Here is a 24,437-nt window from a genome sequence, read left to right as displayed (position 1 = left end):
TGTGACAGATACTTGAGGAAAAAAAAAACTGGAGGAAGAAAGATTTCTTTTGGCTCATGGTTTCAGATATTTCAATCCATGGTCAGCTGCCTTCAAGGCAGAAACAGGGAGGAAGGTCACGGTGGAGGAAAGTTACTCAGCTCATGGCAGCCAAGATGCAGAGGAAGGAAAGGGCCAGGGGCAAGTCCCCAAGGACATGCTCCCAGTGACCTACCTCCTCCTACCATGCTCCACCTGCCTGTGGTTTCCACTACTTCTAAGTATTTCAGTCAGTTATCAATGTATTGATCCACTAATAAGGTCAGAGTCCTCAGGATTCAATCATTCTTCAAAGGCTCTACATCTGAACATCACTACATTGGGTAAGCCTTCGACGCATGAGTCTTTGGGGAACTTCATATCCAAACCATAACAGAGAACAATTTGTGATTTAAAATATTCCCAATTTGTCAAGAAGGTAAAGATGTTGGGACTAGGATAAAAGGAGAAGAAGAGATGAAACCGTTTGTTATTCTTCACATCTCCCCATTTTTCCCCCTGAATCAAATCATAACCCAAGAACAGAACACAGGAAAATCAAGTAGAGACATTAATTGGAGAGAAGGCAGGGAGAAGTGCTCCATAAGTATTACTCTACATACACATTTGCTTGACCAAAAGAAAAAGTTTATATTCAATTTTAAATCAAATAAATATACTTTTATAAAATATTTTATATTTTATTTTATCTTTCTTCAAATACAAATCTTGTATCGAACCAGAAAACATCACTATTTTAAAGTGAGGTCAGATTTTTTTAGGTTTGCAGTTTCTGTTTTGCACCTAGAATCCTGTTTAACTCTACAGTGGCTCCTTACATAGTGGCAGGTCACAGCAGTATGTTGCAATTCCAATAAATGCATTGTTCTGGAAACAGAACATGCTGGAAGTGTTTTTCTTGCAAAAATAGCCTAGATCTTCAAAAGCCTAATGTGCTTGATTACTTCTCATTTCCTTCTCAAAGTCACTAATTAAGCTTTTACTTAAAGCATCAGGAAACCACACATAATGGTATTGACTGCTTTTCAAAATCTTTCATGTATGGAAATACAAGACTTTTACTCACATTAATTAATTAACCCTGTGAAAATTGAAATAAAAACCCAACTTATTGTGTTGTCTAGTTCTACAGCCTAGAAACCAGATAAATGAGAAGAACATCACTTAAAGAATGATGTCTTGTCCCATGATGAAAGTACTTGGTGGGAACCCTGCAGCGAATATTACTGCTCTGTACAGGGAGAAGAGAATGTCATTCTGCTGTCACTTCTAACACTTTCTTGGAGAATGACCTTCCCAAATTAAACTTTTCAGCTGTATTGGGTAGAATAAACAGGAGTCCTCTTTAGTTGCAATTATTTTTAAAATAGTGTGAAGATAAGAAGTGTTGAGTTGTACATTTTCACTCTTTTCAAAGAAAACTAGAGAGTAAACAAAGAAAAATGATCATCTTAACCCTTTTTCGAAAAGTAGGTTGGGCTGATACACATATAAAAGAAAATAATACAGTCAAGCCGTAACAAAATTGACAGATATAAAAATCAAATGTAAACAGAAAAGAAAGCAAGCGATTTTAATCCCATCAAGAAAATGGAGGTTTGAAGTACAGTATTGAGTCTCCTGGGAGAGAGAAATGGTAGATGGATAGATATTGGAGAAGTAGGCAGGGTCTCTTCCTAACAGAAGAATACAAAAGGATAAAGGTAGAAGGAAACTGTAGAATTGGGGGGAAAATTACCCCTTTAAAATCAACATAAGATTTGGAACAAAATCTTCATCAGTAGTCACTAACACTAGAGGAGAATGTTGCCAAGGAGCAAGATATTTGCAGTGCTTAATGTTTAGGGGATGTCTAGTTTAATGTCTAGTGGATGTTTTTTTCTCAGTTAATAAGAGGAAAAAGAGTAACTATTCAGATACATCTTGGCCAGATTATCAAAATTAAGAGCACCATAGAAGGACAGATGGATGTTATACAGTAGCTGTTTGTAGTGTTCTTTCTGGGCGTTCACAGCCTGATCCTTAGCATGAAAGATATCTGACAAACCCAAGTTGTCATTGACCCAGAGACTAAAATAAATAGCATTTATTTGAAAACAAAAATCACAATTCAGGTACACCGAGTCAGGTCAGCCCTTAAGAGTATCCTGTAAGGCAAGTGCAGGAGAGATTTCATAGGAGATTACTAGAGAAAGCTGTTTTCAGGGTAAATTCATTGGCCAGGCAAGAATTCTAAATCACAAACCTGTTCTGTTTGACTAGTTAACTGGGATACTGCCAGCTGAGGACTAGGGACTCTGACTTCAATTGTTCATCCAGTCTACTGGAACATTCTGTGGTTTGATCTTTAGCAGTGTTAGTGCAATTGTATCACATTCTCCTAGCTCCTGTTAGAAAGCATTCGTTTTAGTTATTTCGTTTTATTTTACATTTTATAAAGCAACTGGCCTGTAATCTTCAATATCTCTTGAAAATACTTCATTGGGGATCAACGCTCCATATGCCTCACTGCATTCAGAAACAAAAGCAACCTTAGTACATGCACTAAACACAGGAAGACTTCTGAGTACTCACCAAACCTCTTTCAAGACCAGAAATTTATACTGAAGAAAATGTCTGTGTTTGTACTTAATATGAAAAAAAAAAGGTTCAGCTCCTGTGTGACCTTTTTAATACATGAAAATCCATACTGGAGGGGTTCTCTGTAATAAAGTTGTGACTGTGAACTTGAAGACACAACTCCTACTGGAGGAAAACAAAACAGATGGAAGGAATGTGGTTGTCTTCACCCAGGCAAGCTGTTCCAGTAACCTGCTTCAGAGAACCCAAACATGAAGTGAAAAAGCTTTCTCTGCAATTGTATTAATTATACTTATAGAATCAGTACTGCAGATAAATTCATGAAGGTATTGTAGGATGAAGCAGAGATAACAAGTTCAAGTGTCCTGCTATATGATGGGTCAAGAAAAGTGGGATGGACATGAAGTCAGAGGTTTTTTGCTTTCCATTAGTTAATCCAGATTCTGGTGTCTGGTTCCTCTAGCAAATACACTGATGGGAAAGGTCAAGGGGGAAACTGATAAACACTGAAGGTAGAGGGGATTATTGAAAATCAGGGTCCATGAGTATGTGGAATAGGATTTAACACACAGTGGACTGGGTAGCCTTGGATGGAATCGGAGAGTGCCTTAACAGGGGGCAGGTAGTGCATGGATGAGGTCAGCTGTAGATGGGGGGATCAGAGTATGAGGATCTTCACTTCTGCTGGTGCCAATTTTTTTCAGTAAAATGAGAAAGAATTTTCCCTCCAAAGGGTAAAATACAAAAAAGAAAATATGAAACTCATCTCAGAAAATGGGGTGTGAAAAATGCCTAAAGGTGTATATGATTTCCAAGCAATACCAAGGGTCGCCACACTTAAGAAAATGATCATTTATTTAAAGTAAGATCAGTTAGCATGATTGAACTTTGTTTCTAGGCACATTAAGCTCCTGGATAAAAAATGAAGGGCAACCAAAATGTTGGGTTTCATCAGGGCTAGGGGGGGAAAAAGAGATAAGGTCATTGACCATAGAGGCAAAGGAACCATCTTAGTGATGAAGCACAGATCTAAGCTGAATGAAGAAGAACTTCATGAAGATGGCAAAGAGATGACATATAATTAAACTGATTTTTTTTAAAATTGCCACCTATAAACATGAAATCCCAGATGTGGTGGAATGGACATTCTAAGAAGATAAAGGGTACTGGTCAGATCTGTAAACTGAGATTTACAAAATAGCGCCATCATTGATGATGACATGAATGAGGAAAACAATTGAAGGTAAAAATGTCAGGGGACTGAAAGGCGGTCTTACATGATGTTCAACTGACAGAAAAATGGTAATAGATGAGGGGAAGGAAAAATAGGTGGACCAGATTCTAAGTCTCCAATGAATAGGGGTTTGGGGCAAGAAGGGCCAGAGACATCAATAAAAAGAAACAGAAAGTAGTATAATCTGGTGGCATATGTGTTACAAAAGAGCTCGGATTTTTAAAGAGGGAAAATAGACAATAGTTGGAAAAATAGATAGGAAGACCACAGATACTCTGAGCAAGTTCTGACCCTATAGATTGTGGGACGTGGGAGAAATATAACAGTTCCAATTTGACAGTGCTGCAAAGGAAACCACCCTGCTGTGGAAAATCAGATTTCAGTTAGAGTAGAAAGGTGTTTTGGATGTTCGCTTCCATCCCTGAGAGAACTGTCTCATGCAATCTTGTCCCTTCTCAAACCTAAAAAAAGTCTATTTAGGGCCTTTCTCACTCTCAGCAGTTGTCTTTTCATCACATCTTATTTCCCAGAGAAACAGACACAATCATAAAAGAACTTCCTCATGTTCTGAGCTGGAGTGGTGAAGGAAGGGACAGGGACATGCGGAACTTTTGTGGTGACAGGCTTTGTTTTCCACTGAGCACAGTCAAGTGGGTGGAGGAGCTTTGGAAAATCAATCAGATTAGATGTGCAGAAGCTTCCTGGGTTAAGTTTACAATGAAGCCTATTCTGGGAGATTGTCCTTGTCATGGTAACAGAGGGATGTAAAATAGGATAGGATTTGTCTTGATGTCCTCTGAGAGGAAGGGGAACAATGGGTTCTAATATCTCAGTATCTTAGTCATTGTGGAAGAGAAACAGGTAGTACTGTTTGTGTGGCTGAGCAGGGGCACTAGTCGTCTGGCAGGAGCTTTGTGGGCTTCTGTTTAAGTCCTCTGCTCTGGGCAGGGCTCAGGTGAATTGTGAATAGGGGTTCTGGAAGAGTGGAAGAAGAGATCTGCACCTAGCAATAAAAAAGTAAAAAATGTCTTTAAAAATGAGATTTGCAGTCCACCAAACATTAGAACCATTTAAAATCAGTAGTAGTTTAAATTAGGTATTTTTAATATTAAGAAAGCCTTACTCTTGGAACCACAACATTATATTAGAATTGTACATATTCTAAAGTACACAGCAAAACAATGTGAAAGTTGAGGGTTATTTGATAAGGCCACATTTAGATAATTTGGTTTGCACAAAACTTAAAAACTTAGAAAAAATAAACTTTGATGCAAAAACATATAGCAAAATAACAAATGTAAAGCAGCATTAAGTATATAAACACAAATGGACAAACTCAAAATAATTATATATCAGATATCTGAAAAAGAAGACTAACTATATGCTTATAAAAACAGAATAATGAAGATGAAAAGGCACATTTTGTTATATACAAGCTTTAAATTTTAGTATACTAATGTGGTACAAATTGCATAATGAAATAAACTATTTTTACAAATTATCCCTAAAAGAAAAAGCATGTAATTTTGTATGTTGTTTATATTTTTTTACCTCAATTATACTTTAACTCTAATTGAGCTCAATTTGTAAGTTATCAGTGCAGAAAAAAATTTCACATGGTATGAAAACAGAAAACCTAATGTAAAATAATGTAAACCCTAGCTATTATCAAAGAACTGACAAAGTAAAATAAAGAGCTATATTTTTTCTTTCATTAAATTGAAACAATTCCTTTTGAAAATAATATCATAGTGTGTTCTGAACAATAAAATTTATGTTATTTTGGCCAGTTTAGCCAATTTCTGGAATTTTATTCTAAAGAAATCATTCGAAAAAGTCTCTGTGCAAGAAGATAGCCATCTCACACATATTTATAATAAGAAGAATTTTAACCTCAAAATAACTGAATGATCAGTAGAATCTTATGCAATCATAGCAATAAGTCTGTGAAGAATATGTAGCAGAATGAAAAAGATATAATGCAAAGTGGAAAAACATTTGGCATTGTATGTGACTGAAAAGATATAAATATACATAAGCAGCTGGAAGATAATATGTAAAGATTTTATTTGTCAAATTGAGATGACAAAATCATGGATGATTTTCTTCCACTTACAAATGTTCTAAAATCCTTGTGGGTAAACAGATGCAACTGGTTTAGAACACAGTGCTAAGTGAAATAAGCCAGACTCAGAAAGGCAAGGATCCTATATTTGTTCTCTCGTCTACGCAGAAGCTAGAAAGTAAAAAGGTATTAAAAGGCAGGGATGGATCTCATGAAAATAGAAGAGACTTCAGTAGAGGAGAGAAGGAGACCAAGGAGGAAGGAGGAAGAAAGGCTCTATGCTATAGTCACATATGAATATACCACACTAATCCCACTTTTATATATAACTTTCACCAATGTAAAAATGTATACATGTAAATAAAGAAAGGAAAGACTGAAGAGTAGAGAAAGGGGAACTGGGGGAGAGAGGTGGAGAGGGAAAAGAAGACATACTGGGAATAAATTAGAGTAAATTATGTGTGTACATGAATATGTCACAGTGAACCTCAGTATTATGTATAATTATAATACAGTGATAAAAACACAAAAAAGAAAATGTTGCTTTACAGAATAACTCACTTTAGATTTATTTTGAAAACAAATAAGATATAATAATGTTGAATAGTTTTGATGACACCAGGCATCTATTTTAAAAATAGTGGTCTGAGTGGGTGAACATACTAAATTCCTCCTCTGAATTTTATAGTGTTCCTCCATTATTTTTTTTTTATGTTATAGACAACTACATCTGACATGGCGTAACTTACCCAACTTATAGCAAAGAATTATATATTGGTTTTGAAAGAGTTTAAAAGGCTCTCCACTGCATCCACACATTTTTTTTTCTAAGATTATTTCAGGTATAAAAAAGAACAAAACCTCTGAGGGTTAATCAAGAAGTCTATAATTGATTGATATCTTGAAAAGTTTACTTCCTAATAGAACTTATTATCAGTAAGAAAGATAACAAAGTCCACCAGTATACAAGTATCATTGGAAAATATTTTCTAGCAACAGTTATGATAAAAATGCAATATTCAATATTATGTTACTGCTTTATCAAAATTCTGAGGTTATATGTAGAAAAGAACACTGTTTCATACCTGAGATGTTCATGTTCAACATGCAGCTGTGGAAATACTAAGGATATCTCACTAAAACATCACCCAGCAGTTTTTATGCAGATGGCTCAGTGCAGACACTTTGTTATGGATACAGCCACACACACCAGGAGTCCAAGACATGGACTGGTGTAGAGTCAATTGGCAGGATAAGTCAGAGTATGTTCCTTAAGCAGGAAGGGGAAAATCCTCAATGTACAGTTTTACTGTCACAGGAAGCTGTGGAATGGGGGTCAAATTGGACTTTACATGAAGGCTATAGTGTTCCCTTCTTTGATTTGGATAAAGTTTTTCATAAAAATTTTTTATCTAAGTCCTCTTAAGACTTAATGCAGCCAACAAGTCGTAAAGTTCAGAGGGAAAGTGTGCAGTTATCCCACAGTGTTGTAGAAAACACAGCTTAGAGTAGCGCAGGCTGAAGGAGTGTTAGAGACTGAAAACGCCCTCATCGATTTTTTTACAGAGTTGCATCCTCTGCGGAAAGCCCTCAACCTGCTCAGTGTCCACCAGGGACTTAGCGACCACCCTCAGGAACATCTCACTTAGTTCTCTGGCTCCTTCTTTCCCTTTCTGTAGGTGACTCAGTTCAGCATCATCATATCCTCCAACTCTAAGGAGGTCTGTAAATGGTTCCATTATCAAGCACTTGACAAAGAGGCAAGCCAGAGCAATCCACAAGGAAACATACTTGGCAGGACCCTAGCAGTTGAGGCCCCATGTTTGTCTATCCCTGTTTAGCAGAACATGGCTAAGTTCTTAGTAGAAGGAGAACAATTTAGAAGACACTTAGAAATATATTTATATAGATAGTTGCATTCTAATGTTTAAGGCTTAGCCATTCATTTGCATTATCATGACACAGATCTTGAGATTGAGGCTGGATTCACAGTAACCAATTAAGGCATGTTGATTTCCAAACACAGCCAGGATCCTGAAGATGATTCAGCTTCTGCCATACCTTCAGAATCGCTGCTGAGGGGTTGCTCAGCTGTTGCAGAGTGATTAATTCCTCAAAGAGCTGGATGAAATTCAGCTTAAAGGGGAGTCTCTCTTCTGATCTTGGAGACAGGATTGAGATCACTACAAAATAGACATCCATACGTAGTCATCATAAAGTGTTTTAAGTGTGACTTTAAAACACACTGACATATAAATAAAGTAAATTCAAGACAATTTTTTCAAATATTTAGAAAATTAAATTCATCATTCCAAAACCTGCTTGTCATATAGAGTAGATAGACTGATAGATCAATGGAGCAATCATACCTTTGCATCTTCTTTCTCATTGTCATCCCTTTTTCCACATACCCAGGCATCCCCTAATCACCTAAGTACTCAAAATGCTTGGCTCATCAGGGAATATATGAATGTTTTCTCCTCATCATCATGAATCCCTTATTATTGTTTGACTATGAGGGGTCCCCCAAGAGCTCATGTGTGGGACAATGCAAGAAGGTTTAGAAGAGAATTGATTGGGTTATGAGAGCCTTAACCCAATCCATGAATTAATCCCCTTGTAGAGATTAACTGAGTGGTAGCTGAAGGTAGGTAGGGTGCGGCTGGAAGAGGTGGGTCATTGGGAGCATGCTTTGGGGGTATGTTTTTGTATCTGTCAAGTGGAGTCTCTCTCAGCTTCCTGATCATGATGTGAATTGCTTCCCTCTTTCACCATGATGTTCTGAAGAACATCACCTTGAGCCCTGAAGAACACAGTCTGATGTCTATGGACTGAGACCTCTGAAACTATGAGCCCTCAAATAAACTTTTCCTCCTCTACAGTTGTTTTGCATGGGTCTTTTAGTCACAGCAGTGGAAAAAGCTGACTAAAACATCTCTTAGTTATGCTCCTAAATCAGTTCACCTTTTCTTCAGTTTTCCTGAGTCCGTGCTGCTTAAAGCATCGTCTTCCTGCCAGGCACAGTGGTGCATACCTATAATCCCAGCAGCTTCGGAGACAGAGGCAAGAGTATTACAAGTTCAAAGCCAGCCATAGCAAAAGCAAGGCACTAAGCAACTCAGTGAGACCCTGTCTCTAAAAGAAAATACAATAAATAGGGCTGGAGACGTGGCTCAGTGGTTGAATGCCCCTGAGTTCAATCCCTGGTACCCCTAACCCCCCCAACCCCCCCAAAAAGGAATCCTTTTCCCAAAGCACATTCACTAATATATTAAAAATCATCTCTGATAACTCTGCGGTGCACACCATAAAGACACTCACAGCCTGCCATGATAATGTAGCCACACTCCACAATGTCTTTCCCTATTTCCCCTCCACAGACATCTTGCTGAAACAACAGTGCTCTCTCCTGCTTCTTTGCTTTGGGTCAAACTTGAATTGTTCCTCATCTTTTTCTCTCTTTACTCCTCAGCATCATACTTCCCAGGATCTCTCCCTATGCCTCCAATTCTAAACACCTCCATCTATTTGCCACATTTCACAACACTTATCCTTTCACAGTACGTATTTTTTACCTGAAACAAAAAATCTTTTTCAGACAAAAATTATGCTCCCTTTCAAAGTATCCAGTCCAGTGGTCCAAGTACGACTCTTGAATACTCTCCAAATGCCTGATGGTCTCTTCCTTTTCTTTTTCAGTGCCACCACCCCCCTATGGTTACGACCACGAGATGGAATACTGTGCAGACTTGCCTCCTCCATACTCCCCAACTCCACAGGCCTCAGCACAGCATTCTCCACCCCCTCCTTATCCTGGACATTCACGGAAATAATGTTTCTCCTGGAGACAGAATATGTGTCAATCAATGATCTTGCCTAGATTAAAATGCCTCTATTCCTAAACAAACAGAAAAGGATTGCTCTAAGGAATACTTTTATGGGTCAGATACTATTTCTGGTGGACTGTCTGTGCTAAGAGGCACAGGGTTCCCACCCTGATCAGAGCTGACCCCATGTGGATTATTATGCATGGTTCTTCAGAATCACGTTTTAAGGGATCTGATCCACTTAAGCACATTCAAAGAAGAGGAATGAGATTGAGAGAACTTCTCATAACTGATGTTTAAAGACTAGATGAAGGAAGTTTCAGTATTGATCCTGTAAAAGAGAAGACTGCAGTAGAACAGGAGAATGGCCCGGACTACATAAGCCAACAGCTTTATTCTATGTAGCTTTAAAGTCAGAACCAGAATTGCTCCTTCTTTCTTTTATTAATATATGTATATTGAGTGTCTGAGGCCTAATATGTGCCTGGCACTGTTTGAGGCACTGGATGGAAGTTACCAGAGGGGACTTTGGTTTTTAGTACAGGCATACCTCATTTTATTGCACTTTTCTTTACTGTGCTTCACAAAAAAATGCATTTTTTTTACAGAATGGGGGTTTATGGCAAGCCTGCATTGAGTAAGTTCATCAGCACCATTTTTACAGTAGTATACAGTCACTTCTTGTCTCTGTCTCACATTTTGAGATATTACAATATCTCAAACCTTTTTTCTTTATCATTGTATCTGTTATGGTGATCTGTGATCAGTGATCTTTGATGTTACTATAGCAGTTGTTTTGATATGCTACAAACTGTGCCCAAGTAGGGCAAGGAGCTTAAGAAAGGGTAAATATTGTGAATGTTCCAACTGCACTACCAACTGACTGTCCCCGTTAGGACTTCCTATTCCCTAAGATATAAAAAAAAGTTGAAATTATGTCAATTAATAACCCTATGTGTTTAACTGAAAGGAGGAGTCATAGATCTCTCCTTTTAAATCATGCACTAGAAATAACCAAGCTCAACGAGAGGCATGTAGAATGCAGAGACAGCTGAAAGCTCAGCCTCTTGCAGTAGTAAACCAAGTTGTGAATATAAAAAAAAAAAAAAAAAAATCTTGAAGGAAATTGAAAGTGCTACTCCAGTGAAGATAAGAAAGAGAAGTAGCCTGATTGCTGGTATGGAGGACGTTTTAGTGGGTAAAACTTTCTGGATAGAAGATCAAACCAGCCACTACATTTTTTTTAAGCCAAAGCCTATTCCTCTCTTCAATTTGATAAAGGCCAAGAGAGTTGAGCAAGCTGCAGAAGAATAGTTGGAAGTTAGCAGAGCTCAGGACATGAGGTTTAAGGAAAGAAACCATCTCTATAACAAGACAGCACAAGCGAACCAAGTGCCTATATAGAAGAAGCTGCAGCAAGTTCTCTAGAACACCTAGCTCAGGTAATTCATGAAAAGGCTAAACAGATTTTACTTTTAGTTTTTTAAACGACATGTTTTCAATGTCAATGAAAAAGCCTTATATTGAAAGAAGATACCATCCAGGACTTTCAGAGCTATGGAGAAGTCAATGTCTGACCTCAGAGCTTCAAAGAACAGGATGATTCAATTTTTTTAAGGGACTAATACGGCTGGTAACTCTAAATGGAAGCCAATGCTCATTTGCCATTCTAAAAATCCTAAATTCCTGAAAGTTATACTGAATTACTGTTCTTGTGCTCTATTCATGGAACAAGAAAGCCTATTTACAACATGGGTTACTGAATATTTTAAGCCCACTATTGAGATCTATTACTCAGAAAAAAAAAATTCTTTTAAAAAAATTATAGTTTACAGAGGTAGAATTGACTCCTGGTAAAGATGCTGTGACCATTGTTGAAATAAAAACCAGGGATTTAGAATAGTACAAAAAACTAGTTGACAAATTAGCATCAGTGTTTGAGACGATATACTGTAATTTTGAAAAAAGTTCTAATGTAGATAAAATGCTATCAAACAACATTATATGCTACAGAGAAATCTTTCACGAAAAAGTCAATCTATGTGTCAGACTCTACTTTTGCCTGGTTTTAAGAAATTGCAACCTCCTCCCCATCCTTTATTAAACACCACTTTGATCAGTCAGCAGCCACCAAAGTTGAGTTAAAGACTCTCCACCAGCAAAAATATTATGATCGAATGCTGACTGAGATGATCCTTATCATTTTTAGCAATAAAGTATTTTTCAGACATAATGTTATTGCACAGTTAGACTCAGTACAATGTGAACCTAACTTTAATAGTCACTGGGAAGCCAAAAAATTGTGACTCACTTTATTATGCTATTCATTTTATTGTGGTGGTCTAGAACTGAACCCACAATATCTCCAAGGTATCCCTCTATTTAAAAACAGCATTTCGAGCTTTCTTAATGACAAAACTGTTTTGTAAAGCTTCCTGTTATGAAGACTTCAAAACGAACCTAATATATGATCTAGAAAGGATACCTAAATCAAATGGTAAATAAGCCCATTGGACACCCAAAAGTTCTGCTCATTTTTTTTAATGCAAGTGAGTTTCTATGGTTCTAAAAATAAAAGCAACAATTGATTATTACTTATTTACTTTGAGAGTTAAAACACAGTTGCTACAAGCCAAACACTCTTCAATGTCAGCTGCCACCTCCTAAAAAATCATCTGACTGGTCAGTGGATTTATGAGGTTTTTCCAATGATGAAGGAGAAATTGTATCAAGTTCTACAGGCAATAAAAGCTTCACTTTAAAGTAAAAGATAAGAAGGCAAATATTCCTATAGATTTTATATCAGTAAAATCTCAGAACTTAACCATGAAAACATACAATAGATTAACAAAAAGAAAAGGGAAAAATACAATTTGGTTTGCCTTCTGTGGGAGTCCATTTAAATGTAACTGAGACAAATTTATATTCCTCTTTTGTAAAACTATGGTTATCTATTCTCTTGAAAAAGTTATATAGCAAATGAAAAAGGATAAGATATTGACATCACATGGTTGCCTTTTACCAAAATGTAAATTTTATGAAGTGCCTACCTTTAGATGTAAAAGCACTTAATAAATAATTCAAATGTGCCATATATGGCTGGAAGTGACCTTAACATTTATATTTTATATGGATCCTTTCATATATTTAAAATTGTATACTGAACTTTGGGGATAGATGATAGGACTTTTGTGTCACTATACAATTAAACCTAAAATGCTTAATCTACTATCATCACCATTTTTTGGTGAAATCCTAAAATGTTGTTAAGAATTTTGCTAAATAAAATGATCAAAGGAAATTCCTTAAGGTATAAATTATAGTATCTGCACTTATAGTTAGGAAACTGGTTATATAATATACATTCAAATATCTATACTAGAAATATATTGATCTGGCCTAATATAGCCTGCTTGTGAGGTCTAAAGGCTAGATTTGTTTGAAATCACTTGCCTGATTTTTAGGGACAGTTGATTTTCTTACTCATGAACATGCACAGTATTCAAGAGTTCCAGTCTATTCTATTGAAAGATTCCCTGACTCACTATAGTATTTAGCACAATGTCAACAGCACATATGATTTAATTTATGTTTTCCTCTGCAAGTGTGATCAGATCCAATTACACTGCAGCTATGAAACTGAATGTGCCAGGGTCTCCACAATTTTGAGAATGTTGACTGCAAATACACTGTATATTCCTGAAGAAAACATGCAGAGGAAAGACCATTGGAAATTGATTTTCATCATCTCTGCAACAGGTGTTGATTGGCTACTTCTTATGTTCTACAAGTCCTGCCCACAAAAGCCCTTTCATTCCATACCATCTCTCCTGTGTTTATGCCCTCCTTAAGGAATACAAGCCTATATTCCTACAATAGATGAGTATTTTTACTACTTGCGTTTAGTGTAACAGTATCACAGTTGTGCACATTATAGACTTTTGAACTTCAATGATTATTTTCACAGACGATGCAACTTCAAGGGGAAGCAGGAAGTGACGTGAAAGCTTTGAATTATGGTGATTTACAAACTAACATATTTGCTGTGGCCAAACTGTTTACAATAAGCAATAAAATGAAAGAACCCATTATAACAAGGGTTATATTTTAGTTGTCTTGAGTCCATTTTTTTCACACACACACACACACACACACACACACACTCACACACACATAAACACACACACACACGCCCCATTCCTACTTAGCCTCATTGTTCTGTACAGGAAATAAAGGTTAGAGCCAGACAGACTTTTTTTTTTATCCTATCTCCTGCTTCTGTGATTTGAAGCAGTTGACTTCATCTCTCTAAGATTCAAGTTTCTGCTCTGGAAAATGTAAGTAATATTATGGGCCTCATCAGGTTTTGTGAAAATTGTATGAATATATGCAAAATTATAAGTATAGTGCCTGACTCTTGGAAAATGTTCTACAAACATGAACTAAAAATAAATTAGTGAAAAATCAGTATAATGAGAACAGCCTCTAGAACTGTGCTCTCCAACACAGTAGTTGCCAACTACATATAATCATATAAATTAAAATTAATTGAATGTAAATTGGGGTGAAGATTTCATTTCTTGGGCTGGAGATGTAGCTCAGTGGTAAAGCACTTGCCTAGCACACCTGAGTTCCTATGTTCCATCCCTAGCACACATATACATACCCTCCCCCAAAAAGAATTCTCTTCTTTAGTCCCACTAACTCCATTGCAATTGATGACTAGTCTCATACGGCTGGTGACTAACTATTGGTTAATGATGCCCAGAAAAGCCTATGTAAAATGAAACGAGGTAGTGCTGTGGTGTTGCGCAGTGGCAGAGCTGGCCTAGAATATGCAAGGTCATGGGAATCCACAGTATCCCAAGTGGAAAAAAAAAATCAATGAGGTAGCAGGAAGGTGTTGAAGGAGAAGCCTCTCCAATCATCTCCTCCAGCAGAACCCATGGACTTTGTCAGTTGTTTGCGATGTCCTCTAGTAACATAAGAAGCCATTGACATGAAAGCAAGGTATGACCTGCATGAGGACCCATGAGCTACTTCTTATGTTCTACAAGTCCTGCCCACAGAAGCCCTTTCATTCCATGTAAAGCACTTAATAAATAATTCAAATGTGCCGTATTTGGCTGGAAGTGACCATCTCTCCTCTCTCTAGGGCTAGACTGGGAAAGCCATTGCAAGGGCTAAAGGACTCATGATGGAAGAGAGACCTTGGAGTTGCTGCTGGAGCTAGTCAGGCATTCTTTTCAGCTCTCAGAGCCATCATGGGAGAGTACAGGACAACACTCACCTTCCTGAGGTGCAGTCCTACAATGTTCCCTTCTGTTTTTTTTTTGTTTTGTTTTGTTTTTAATAATCTTGTTCTTACACTAAATGAAGTAAAACTCACCACATATCCCTTTCATTCCCAACTTGTGCTTGTTTAGCCAAATTCATTTTGCTAACTCCTGGTTGTAGGTGAGGTAGGGTTTAGCACTCATTGGATGATATATACAAACCATCAAATAGCAACCCTGGGCACTGTTGTTTTTTAACTTCATCAAACAACCTAAGATCAGAAAACCAAAGTCACGAGATCACTTCTCTAAGCAGGCTTTTAAAGGCTACCAAATTCTCCATCAGAAACTTCTAGGAATGAGCAAAATTTACTTTCTACTCACTTATCCCAGCTGCAAAGGGTAAGGCTAAACTTGTGTAAGGTCAGTGTTTTTCCTGTAAACCTCACTATGATATATTTCACTTCACACTGTCAGTACCTCTAGAGAAGGAGAGTGACATCAGTAACTTTGAAAAGATCTTCAGGTGATTCTGATTGCCCCCCAACTCTGCCCCCTCCTCTTATCTCTAAATGTAAAGGAAAGAGACAGACTTGAGAGCAGGAGACACTGGTCTCTCTCATCACTCTCGTCTTCTAACCATATGTTCTGAGTCAAGTAACTGGATTTCCAGAATATCTACTTCTTCCAAAATATGTGAACAACACTACCCTTGCCAGGTTGTTGCAATTATTATAGACAATATATGTAAGACATCTGTCACAAAGACCATTTGAGTTGGTGACTCACAAATATTGGAAAAAGAATACATATATACATGCAAAATGTATATATGTATTCTTTTTCCAATATTTGTGCCCCACCCAAAGCCTTCTGTAATCAGTTGTTATTACTCATGGCTATGTAACAAAGTCCCTCAAAACTCTGTGGCTTGAAACAATATTTACTTTCTCAGTTTCTATAGAGCTGAACCCTGGAAATAGCTTCTCAGGATCTCAGGGACTCTCCCAGGTTACAGTTCCATGCAGACTTGTTGAAATTCAGTTCCTTGAAGGCTTTTGGACTAAAGACCCTTTTCAACTCTTCATTGGCGATTAGCCTGAGGCCACCTTCTATTTCCTGCCATATGGGCCTCTCCATGGGGCATCTCAAAACATGGCAATTTGCTTCCCCAGAGCAACTGAGCCAACAAGAAGAGACATACAGTGAGAAAATCCTCATAAAAGACAGTGCTAGCAAGACAGGCGTCCCAGACTTTAAAAACCTAATCTTGGAAGTGACATCCCACCACTTTTGCCATATTGGTTCCTTAGAATCAGGGCATAAGGGAGATTAATAACACAAGGGAGCAGAAACTAAAAGTCAAAGAGCTCCAGGAGCTATCTTGCAGTCAGCATACCAGAGCCCAGATTTCATCACAGTCTCCTCAATCCATGGTTTGGAGTTTAAGCAGTGTAAACATAATACCTTCCCTCTAACAAGAACAAACCAACTCAGCAGCTGCAAGAGTCCCAGGGCTCTGCCTGGCTGTGATCAAATTGCTTTTATTGAACTGAAAAAAGAGGACTGGAGCTGGCAGCATTCAAAGGCCACACTAACTAGATAAGGCTGCATTCCCGAGGAATATCAAAAGGAGACACTGAGGTTTGTGTTTCCCATAAACTTCATTTATGAGCTGCACATCACATTTGGCAGAGAAGGAAATACACCACATACCACATATCTTTATGGACAAGTGTTCACACAGTCCCGGTTCTAACCTTTGTTTCAACTTTGTTCCAAGATATTTAATCTCCACCGAGAAAAGAATTCCAAGACAAGTTTCTAGATGAGTGTTCAGTGGCTCAAGTTGCTACCTAACCTAATCCTGAATATCTTTGCTAAAAATGGAGACACAATATATCCAAGGAAATGTTTGGAGCAGCAGAAACATGTGTTAGAGAGGTTCAGCTTCACTGGACTCATGAAGAAACATTGGTCAAAACATTGTTCCCAGACTCTCTTTTCTTCTGCTTCTCTTCTCCTCTTCTAACCCAGTCATGAGTAATTTTGGAGTTTGTGCCACCTGCCATTTCTAAGTGTGAGAAAGAGGCAGAGGCGTCATTTTCTGAATCACGTTTGGCCGCGGATGATAAAATGAATACGAGATCTAGCACTGTTTCCATGACCTGAAAGACAGATCAATTATTTTTTTACTGACTAAAATCCAAAGACAACCAAGTGATCTGATTCCTCATTTCTGTATCTTATTAACAGTTGATGTCTTGTTTATCACACAGGGTGTGGATCATTTTCTCTGGGTTTGTCTAGAAGGATTAGATATTCAGAATTCAGCTTCCAGTTTGCATGTGAAAAAGCATATGAGACTCCCCACCATGGGGCAGGGCATGTTAAGCTCATTCCCCTCCCAGCTTTTCTGGGGGTAAATATGCCTCTAGTTTATTCTACAGAAGCTGTCCTCATCTGTACAGACCTAGCAAAAGGGCTTGTACTCTGGGGAGAGGACTTTATTAAGTTCTCCCTTGAGAATTGTTTCCCACCTCTTTCCTTTTTTTTTTTTTTTTGCACCTATTTTTCGCCCCTCACAACCTTGGCCCAGATTTGTTTAAACAACTGTTTCCGCCTTAAGACTATAAGCTCTTTGAGAGCAGGGACTGTCTCTTCGATATTTGTAGTCCAGGTGGGTACTTACATATTTGACTCATGAAACTAGTGGCTGAATATGTAGTCAGCAAATAATAGTTGACATTTAGAAATGTTAAGAAGACTGGGGATATAGCTTTGCAGTAGAGAGGGCTTGCATAACATGCATGCCACCCTGGGTTTAATCCCTAGCACTGAAAAAAAAATTGTTGAGAGGAAATGAGATTATAGTGAGTAACATTCTAAGTGGGGGCTAGAATCCAAGAATCCAAGGTGTGGATCGAGGAACTAGACAAAGGGCTAGAATTTGGGAGTTTTTCATTGATGATCTGTGTCAGTCCAGAGACTGGTGAATTTGGGTGTTAAACTCGGTTTTAATTGCATCCATTTCTAAAATGCACGTGCTAATCCATACTGACTCATACAGTAGGAACAAACCAAAAAGCCCATATGGGAGAGGCACTTCACGATTCTCCAAATTAAAATGGAGCTGCTCCTTTTCTATATAAAAAGATTTGCCTTACAAATCACATTTCCATAGATTCTAATATAATTTTAACGTCACGGGCAATGTCCAAAAGATTCACTAAAACCGTTTTTACTATGATAAGATGCCACAGTTTTTGTAGTGCCATTTCTTCTGGGTGTCTTGAACAACTACTGAATATTCTGAAATGAACAAAACAAAACTGGCTGGAAATGGGTACCAAATGGCAGCCAGCTTTTGAGCTGTGGTTGTTAAATATCTAGGGAGCACAGTGGTGCATTTATCCAAGTTCTGAAGAGCAGCAATAGCCCGGTGAAAAGATTGATTCCCAGTGGAATCATCCCTAGACATGCATTATCTTAAACAGCAATAATAACAAGTTTTGCATGTCTGTGTGCAGAGCACTGTTTTGAGGCCCTCTGAGTTTAATTTACATTTTATTCTCTCCCAACTCCCCATGATAGTGGCAGGTACTATCATTGTCCCCATTTTGCAGAATTAGAAGTTGTAAATGTGATGCTCAGTAGTCCATTTTTTTTTCCTCTCAGTAAGAATAATTTTTTAATGCTGCAAAGAAAAAGCCCAGATCTGCCCTTTTTTTGCACGTGCTACCTGTAACAACCTTCAGGTTGGTCATGGAGGATGCTTTTGCCTGGTTTGAGTTCCAAGCAGATGGTTTGAACAGTCTTAAGGCTCACATCTTCCACCTTGTCCTTCTGTTGCCATTTTTCTTTTAGCCTCCACAGGCTCCAGTTCCTAGGTACACAGTGGACAAGACAGAGAGGGAAAGGGCTCTTTTACCTCTGAAACAGCACCTGTTCCCAGCAGATACTTTCCTTAGATTACATCCGGTATCGACATTCATGTTAAAAACCACTATGAACTTTCTGTGAGTGGTTTATATTTCCTATCTGTGACGGAAAGAATCAGTATTTAGGCAAAAAGGGATAATAGAAGGGAACCTCTTAAAAATGATGTGAACTTTTATCTAATTTTGCAAGGATAATCATGAGTGCTGGTAAGCTAGGCTGAGAGCAATAAAAATTGGGACATTAGTCCAACCACAATAGTCTATCTGTAGCTTTGCTTTGCATAGTTTCAGTTATATACAGTCAAAATATTTAATCAAAAATTCCAGAAATAAACAATTCATAACATCAAACTCCTCTGGGAAGCATGATGAAAACTCACTGTGCTGCCTTCTCCCACCAGGGGGCCACTGGTCATCCCTCTGTCCAGCAGCCTTACACTAGGCCACCCATCTGTCAGTTGTTGAGTAGCCATTTCAGTTTTCAGATTGATTGTTGACTGCAACAGTGGGTCACAGTTCCTGTGTTCAAGTGACACTTATTTTTACTTAATAATGGACCAAAGAACAAAAGTAGTGATGCTGGCATTTGAGACATGCCAAAGAGAAATCATAAAATGCTTCCTTTAAGGGAAAAGCTAAAAATACAATAAGAAACATTGAGAGGAGAGAGGCCACATTCCCATAACTTTTAATACAGTGCATTGTAGTTGTTCTATTGTTGACATTGAGCAGTAGGACCCTAGCATCTTTGTTGTTATCCACTACACAATGCAACTTCTCTGTACAATTATTGATTCAGGTTGTTACTGTCCCAGTCTTTCCAAGATCAGGGCTTTTGTACATGCTGATCCCTGTCTGGAACATAGCTGACTCATTCTCATTCTTCTGCTCAATCTTAAATAAGGGGCTTTCTTGATATTCCCACTCAAGTAGCAGTCCAACAATCCTGTCCATTATTCTGTACCACTACTTCCCAAGTATTGTCTTCATAGCTCTTATTTCAAGTTGAAATTAAACATGTATTTCTTTACTTATTCTTGTACTGGCCCTTTTCTCTCCTAACTTTAAAATCCCTTATTGCCAGGATATGTCTGTTTAATGCATAACTCTATAGCCAGAACTTGGTACAGGCATTCAGAAAGAAACATATGTTGAATGAATTGTTGAATGTGTTTACAGATCTACAAATCAGGGTATAGAATGTAGTGGCACAAGTGCTCTTATGAGAGCAAAGGTGGATTTAAGCCCAAAGTTCTTTAGTTCAAAGTGATCATCACAAAAAGCTATTATCACAAGAAACTATCTCCCCACCCCCTTTTCCTTTTCTTTCCTAAAGGGCAAGAATCACAACACAGGCTGGTACCACTCCTCCTCTCACCCAGACCAGGGGTCTTTGAAACACTGCAATAGCACTTCAGTTGCTACCTAAGTTATGCTACTGGTACTCAGTGCACTGTAGGGGACGGTCATCTACAATAAGGAACCGTCCTGCCCAAATACACCAGGCCCATCCTTCCCACAAGATTTTGCTTCCTGAAGGTATCTCAAAGTCAACCAGAAAGGTAAAAATAAAAAATCACCTGAGGCATCCTTACTCTTGAAATGTTTCTGATACTTAATAACCCTAAGATACACCAGCTGACTGTGTCAATCTGGGGAACAAAGGAGTATTAAGAAATAGTCTACCTCAATTCACTTCTTTAAACTTGTGAGATGGTGGGTAAGCACCAAGGATATCTCCAGCAGAGTTTTAGCCTCTTGCTGCAGTTCTGCTTTGACAGCTATGTTTTACCCAGGTAATGGCTACATGCCACTGCCTCCAGAGATAGATGCAAATAGCCAATGTTAAGTCAGGAAATATTTTCATCTGACAGTCACCTGCAGTCTATTCAGAGAGAAGCTGTATTTTATTGTTGGTGAAGAGGTGAGTTGGTGGATGCACAAGTTGCTGGAGTATGAATAATTGATACTGGACATAAGTCCTTTTTATGGTCTCCATTCATTAGGACAAAATCCAATCAGGCAGAGCTGTTCCCATGTCACCAGGTTTGAAGTATGTCTTGGGGAATAAAAACATTGGCTTTTTACATGCATTGAGCACGAGTTTAAGTGAGTTAAGCCTTATACATGAAAAATGAAGGTCAATACAAAATCTATTCGCCAAATTTAATTGTAGGAAGTGCTGTGAAGACACAACTATTCACATGAAAACTTAGAGGTCAGTAAGCTTGAACCCATGATCTCAAAGGTGACATGGTGGAAGGGAAAGTGCTGAAGCGTGCATACAGTTTGTCTGCAAACTTGAAGTGTTCATATGCTGGAAGGTTGGCCCTCAGTATTGCAATGTTAAAAGGTGGTGGAACCTTTAAGAGTTTGGGGTCCACTAGGAGGTAATAAGGTCATTGGAGTCATCACCCTTGGAATGATCTCACAGAATGCATTAGTTCTCATAAGAATGGATAGTTACAATGTGTGGCCACTCCACACGCTTACCCCTTTCTGCATGCAGCCAGTCCCCTTTCCACTCTTCCATTGTCTTGTGGGGTAGCCAGGGGGCCAGCAGTGCCATGCTGTTTGCCTCTGGCCACCAGAATTGTAAGCTAAATAAGCCTCTTTTTCTTATATAGTACCCAGCCTCAGACATTTGTTATAGCAATAGAAAACAGACCTATGAATGAATGACTCAGCTGGGTATAGACTAAGGAAGCAGCAGGCTTGGTGCTCACACCAGTCAACATGGAGGAAGGATATGAGATCTTCTATATACATAAGTTTTACAGGAGTACTAAAGGGTAAAATCCCAGTCTTTCTTTCTTTTAGGCTCATAGCTAATGCGACCTAAAGAATTTTCTTAGAGAATATTTATCTTTGAAACCAGAGAATGTTTTATTACTTTAATGTTTTCATTTGGTTTTATCATACTTATTGATTATGCATCTATAGTTTACTTGCTGGTTGTTCGGTCACATGGCTCAACTATTTCACACTTGTACAAGACCCAAATCATCCTTGAGTAAACAAAGAGAAGACTCGTAGTACCCCATAGGCCTACTTTTGCTAATGGTCCTTCATTCGATCAACATCTATCAGTTGAACACCTCCTATGTGTTATTATGGCCGTAGGTTCTGGGGATTCTCCAGATGACAAAAACTTCCTAGAGTTTCATTCTAATGTGGGAGAAGGATCAAAATCAGTAAATAAGTAGTACATCAATTGTGAAAAAGCTCTATCACAAATAAAGAAGTGCTGAGGGCCATTGCCAAGTAGGAATGACACATCAAAATTTCCTTGCCAGCGTACCCCATGTTAAATGGACTTGCCTTGGAATTTTGCTGTTGACATTGCATGTAAGGTGACCCTGCTCAAGGATGAGGGTGGATCCAGATTTAGGGTGTATCCTGCAGGTTTGAGGAAGTATCCCGCTCCTTGGGTTTAGGGCGTTCCCGGTTTAAGACAAGTTTAAGGCGTTCCCAGTTTAAGACAATATGGGTTTTAGGGAAGTTGGATGTTGAAGATTATTGCTGCTGGGAATAGGGCATTCCTACTGCTTGAGTTCCCATTGAGTTCTCGTGAGATTCAGAAAGTATTGGAAAAGAAGCCTCGTGGAGTAGGTGAATTGGGCGGCAGCAGAACTGGGATTTCCCCAGAACGTGTGTGTAGAGGCTGGTGTGAGTTCAGGAATAAAGAATTGCTGTTTGAATCGACAAAGCTGTGTGGTGGCTCGTGATCTTGTGCCCAGCCAAGACTGCGGCAAAGAAGGTCAAAAGAGAAAGAATGATAGGATTACAAAACCAAAGGCTGTGTTCTTGATAGGAAGATCAGGAGACTTTCAACACAATGCTCATAGGAGTGAGTCTAATAGACATATACCGAGAACAAGAGTGTGCCAGGAGAATGGAATAGCAAGTGCCAAGAGCCTGGGGTGGGAAGAGATTTCGCTTATTTAAGGAAGAGCAAGGAGTCCTTTGTAGCTCTAGCAGAATGAACTTAACAAAGAGAGGACGGAAATCAGGTCACCCAAGAATCTATACCCAGGAAATGTAATGGCTTATAAGTCACAATAAGGATTTTGGAATTCATTCTGAAAGAAATGCAAAATCACCAGAGGATGTTGAGACAGAAAAGATATATAAACAGGTAGATATAGGTATGGATAGATTTATGATGTTACTATAATGTGTTTATTTCAAAAACTAAAATCATTAATATATATCACTTTGTTACAATGTATGACACTTTGTATACATGACAATATATTGCTCTTCAGGTACTAGAGTGCTTCTGCTTATGTAACTGTATCTTTATCCTCATAGAGGAGCTTGCTGGTTGCCGGGAAGCTATGAAACAGATATTGATTTAAGGCAAACAGGTAACCTGAGATTTCAGCAAATGGATAGTCAATATGACATACACAGTTTTTCTTTACAGGACGTCATCCAACACATTCCTAATGGGCATTTTTAGACTATGGAAAAGACAGGATATTTTGGAAATTTGAGGTCAGTGCCATGGATCTCGAAGAGACTGGGTAAGTAGCTGGGTTGTTAGGGAGCAGCTGGAACTGGCTGGCAAAGAGGTGGTACTGAAATACAGTGTAGAGTGCTTCAGCATGGGGAGATATGTTCCCAAAGACATTTTTTACTTCAACATTTCTCCCAGTACCTGGAGAATACTGGCAAAGCTCTAGCCAGCTCTTCTTAGCCCGCCAACAAGAAACAACCAGAAATAAAATTTCACAGCACAAGATCAGGTCTCAAAACTTCATCTTCATTTGTAAAAAAGTCCTTGGGTAGGACTAGGTTGTAGCTCTGTGAGAAAACACTTGGCCAGCATATGGGAGGCCCCAAATTTGATCTCCAACACTGAAATCAAAATCCCTTAGGTCTTACCTCTGAAATTTTCTACCAGCTTATTTGTTGTGCCCTGGACCGGAGCACCAGTTCTTCATGTGGATCTATCTATGCTTCCAGATGTTAACCATCTGTATCCTACGGCACCAAGACACACAGCTCATTCCATTCATTCTGTGGAAGGGGAAAAAGGGACAACAGTTTGCATCAGATAATATAAAAGAACGGATGGATGAGTCCCTGCTTTGTATGAATGTTCTTACAGAACTTTTACCAGCTTTCTGTAGAACTGAAATGTAATACAGGCCTTTCATTTATTAAAGCTTTTGTGATCCATGAGATATTTAGTATTCATATAAAATTAAAAATGGAAAATATATTTTACTGTGTGCAGCAGGCCCACTGTGCACTGGTAACCTATCTCCCTGAGTCCAATGAGGCAGAACACAATCACAGGCAACAAGCTACAGAAAGTGGGTTGATCACTTACAGATGTAGGCCAAGGGATGACAGCAGCCTAGAATTTATTGACAGTCAGTCCCCCAAAGCTCAGAAAAGTTGCTGTGGGTGGATGGAGTCTGAGCTGTGTCTGCCCCATTTGCACTGTGGCTGAAGGACCCTGGA

The 24,437-nt window shown here is 38.5% G+C and overlaps 1 protein-coding gene across 1 annotated transcript in view; it reads left to right on the top strand.

Annotated features, from left to right (window-relative positions):
* Positions 1 to 12,392, top strand: part of CYYR1 (cysteine and tyrosine rich 1) — a 123,227-nt gene extending 110,835 nt beyond the window's left edge. The window contains exon 4 of the mRNA XM_081300703.1: positions 9,618 to 12,392. Within this exon, the coding sequence (XP_081156829.1) occupies positions 9,618 to 9,751 (134 nt within the window). The 3' untranslated portion in view covers positions 9,752 to 12,392. The remainder of the gene's footprint in view (positions 1 to 9,617) is intronic.
* Positions 12,393 to 24,437: the final 12,045 nt, after the last annotated feature.

This window comes from Spermophilus citellus, assembly GCF_964194105.1.
Source record: "Spermophilus citellus genome assembly, chromosome: 7".
Taxonomy (NCBI): domain Eukaryota; kingdom Metazoa; phylum Chordata; class Mammalia; order Rodentia; family Sciuridae; genus Spermophilus; species Spermophilus citellus.
This window is presented reverse-complemented; position numbering and strand designations above follow the sequence as displayed.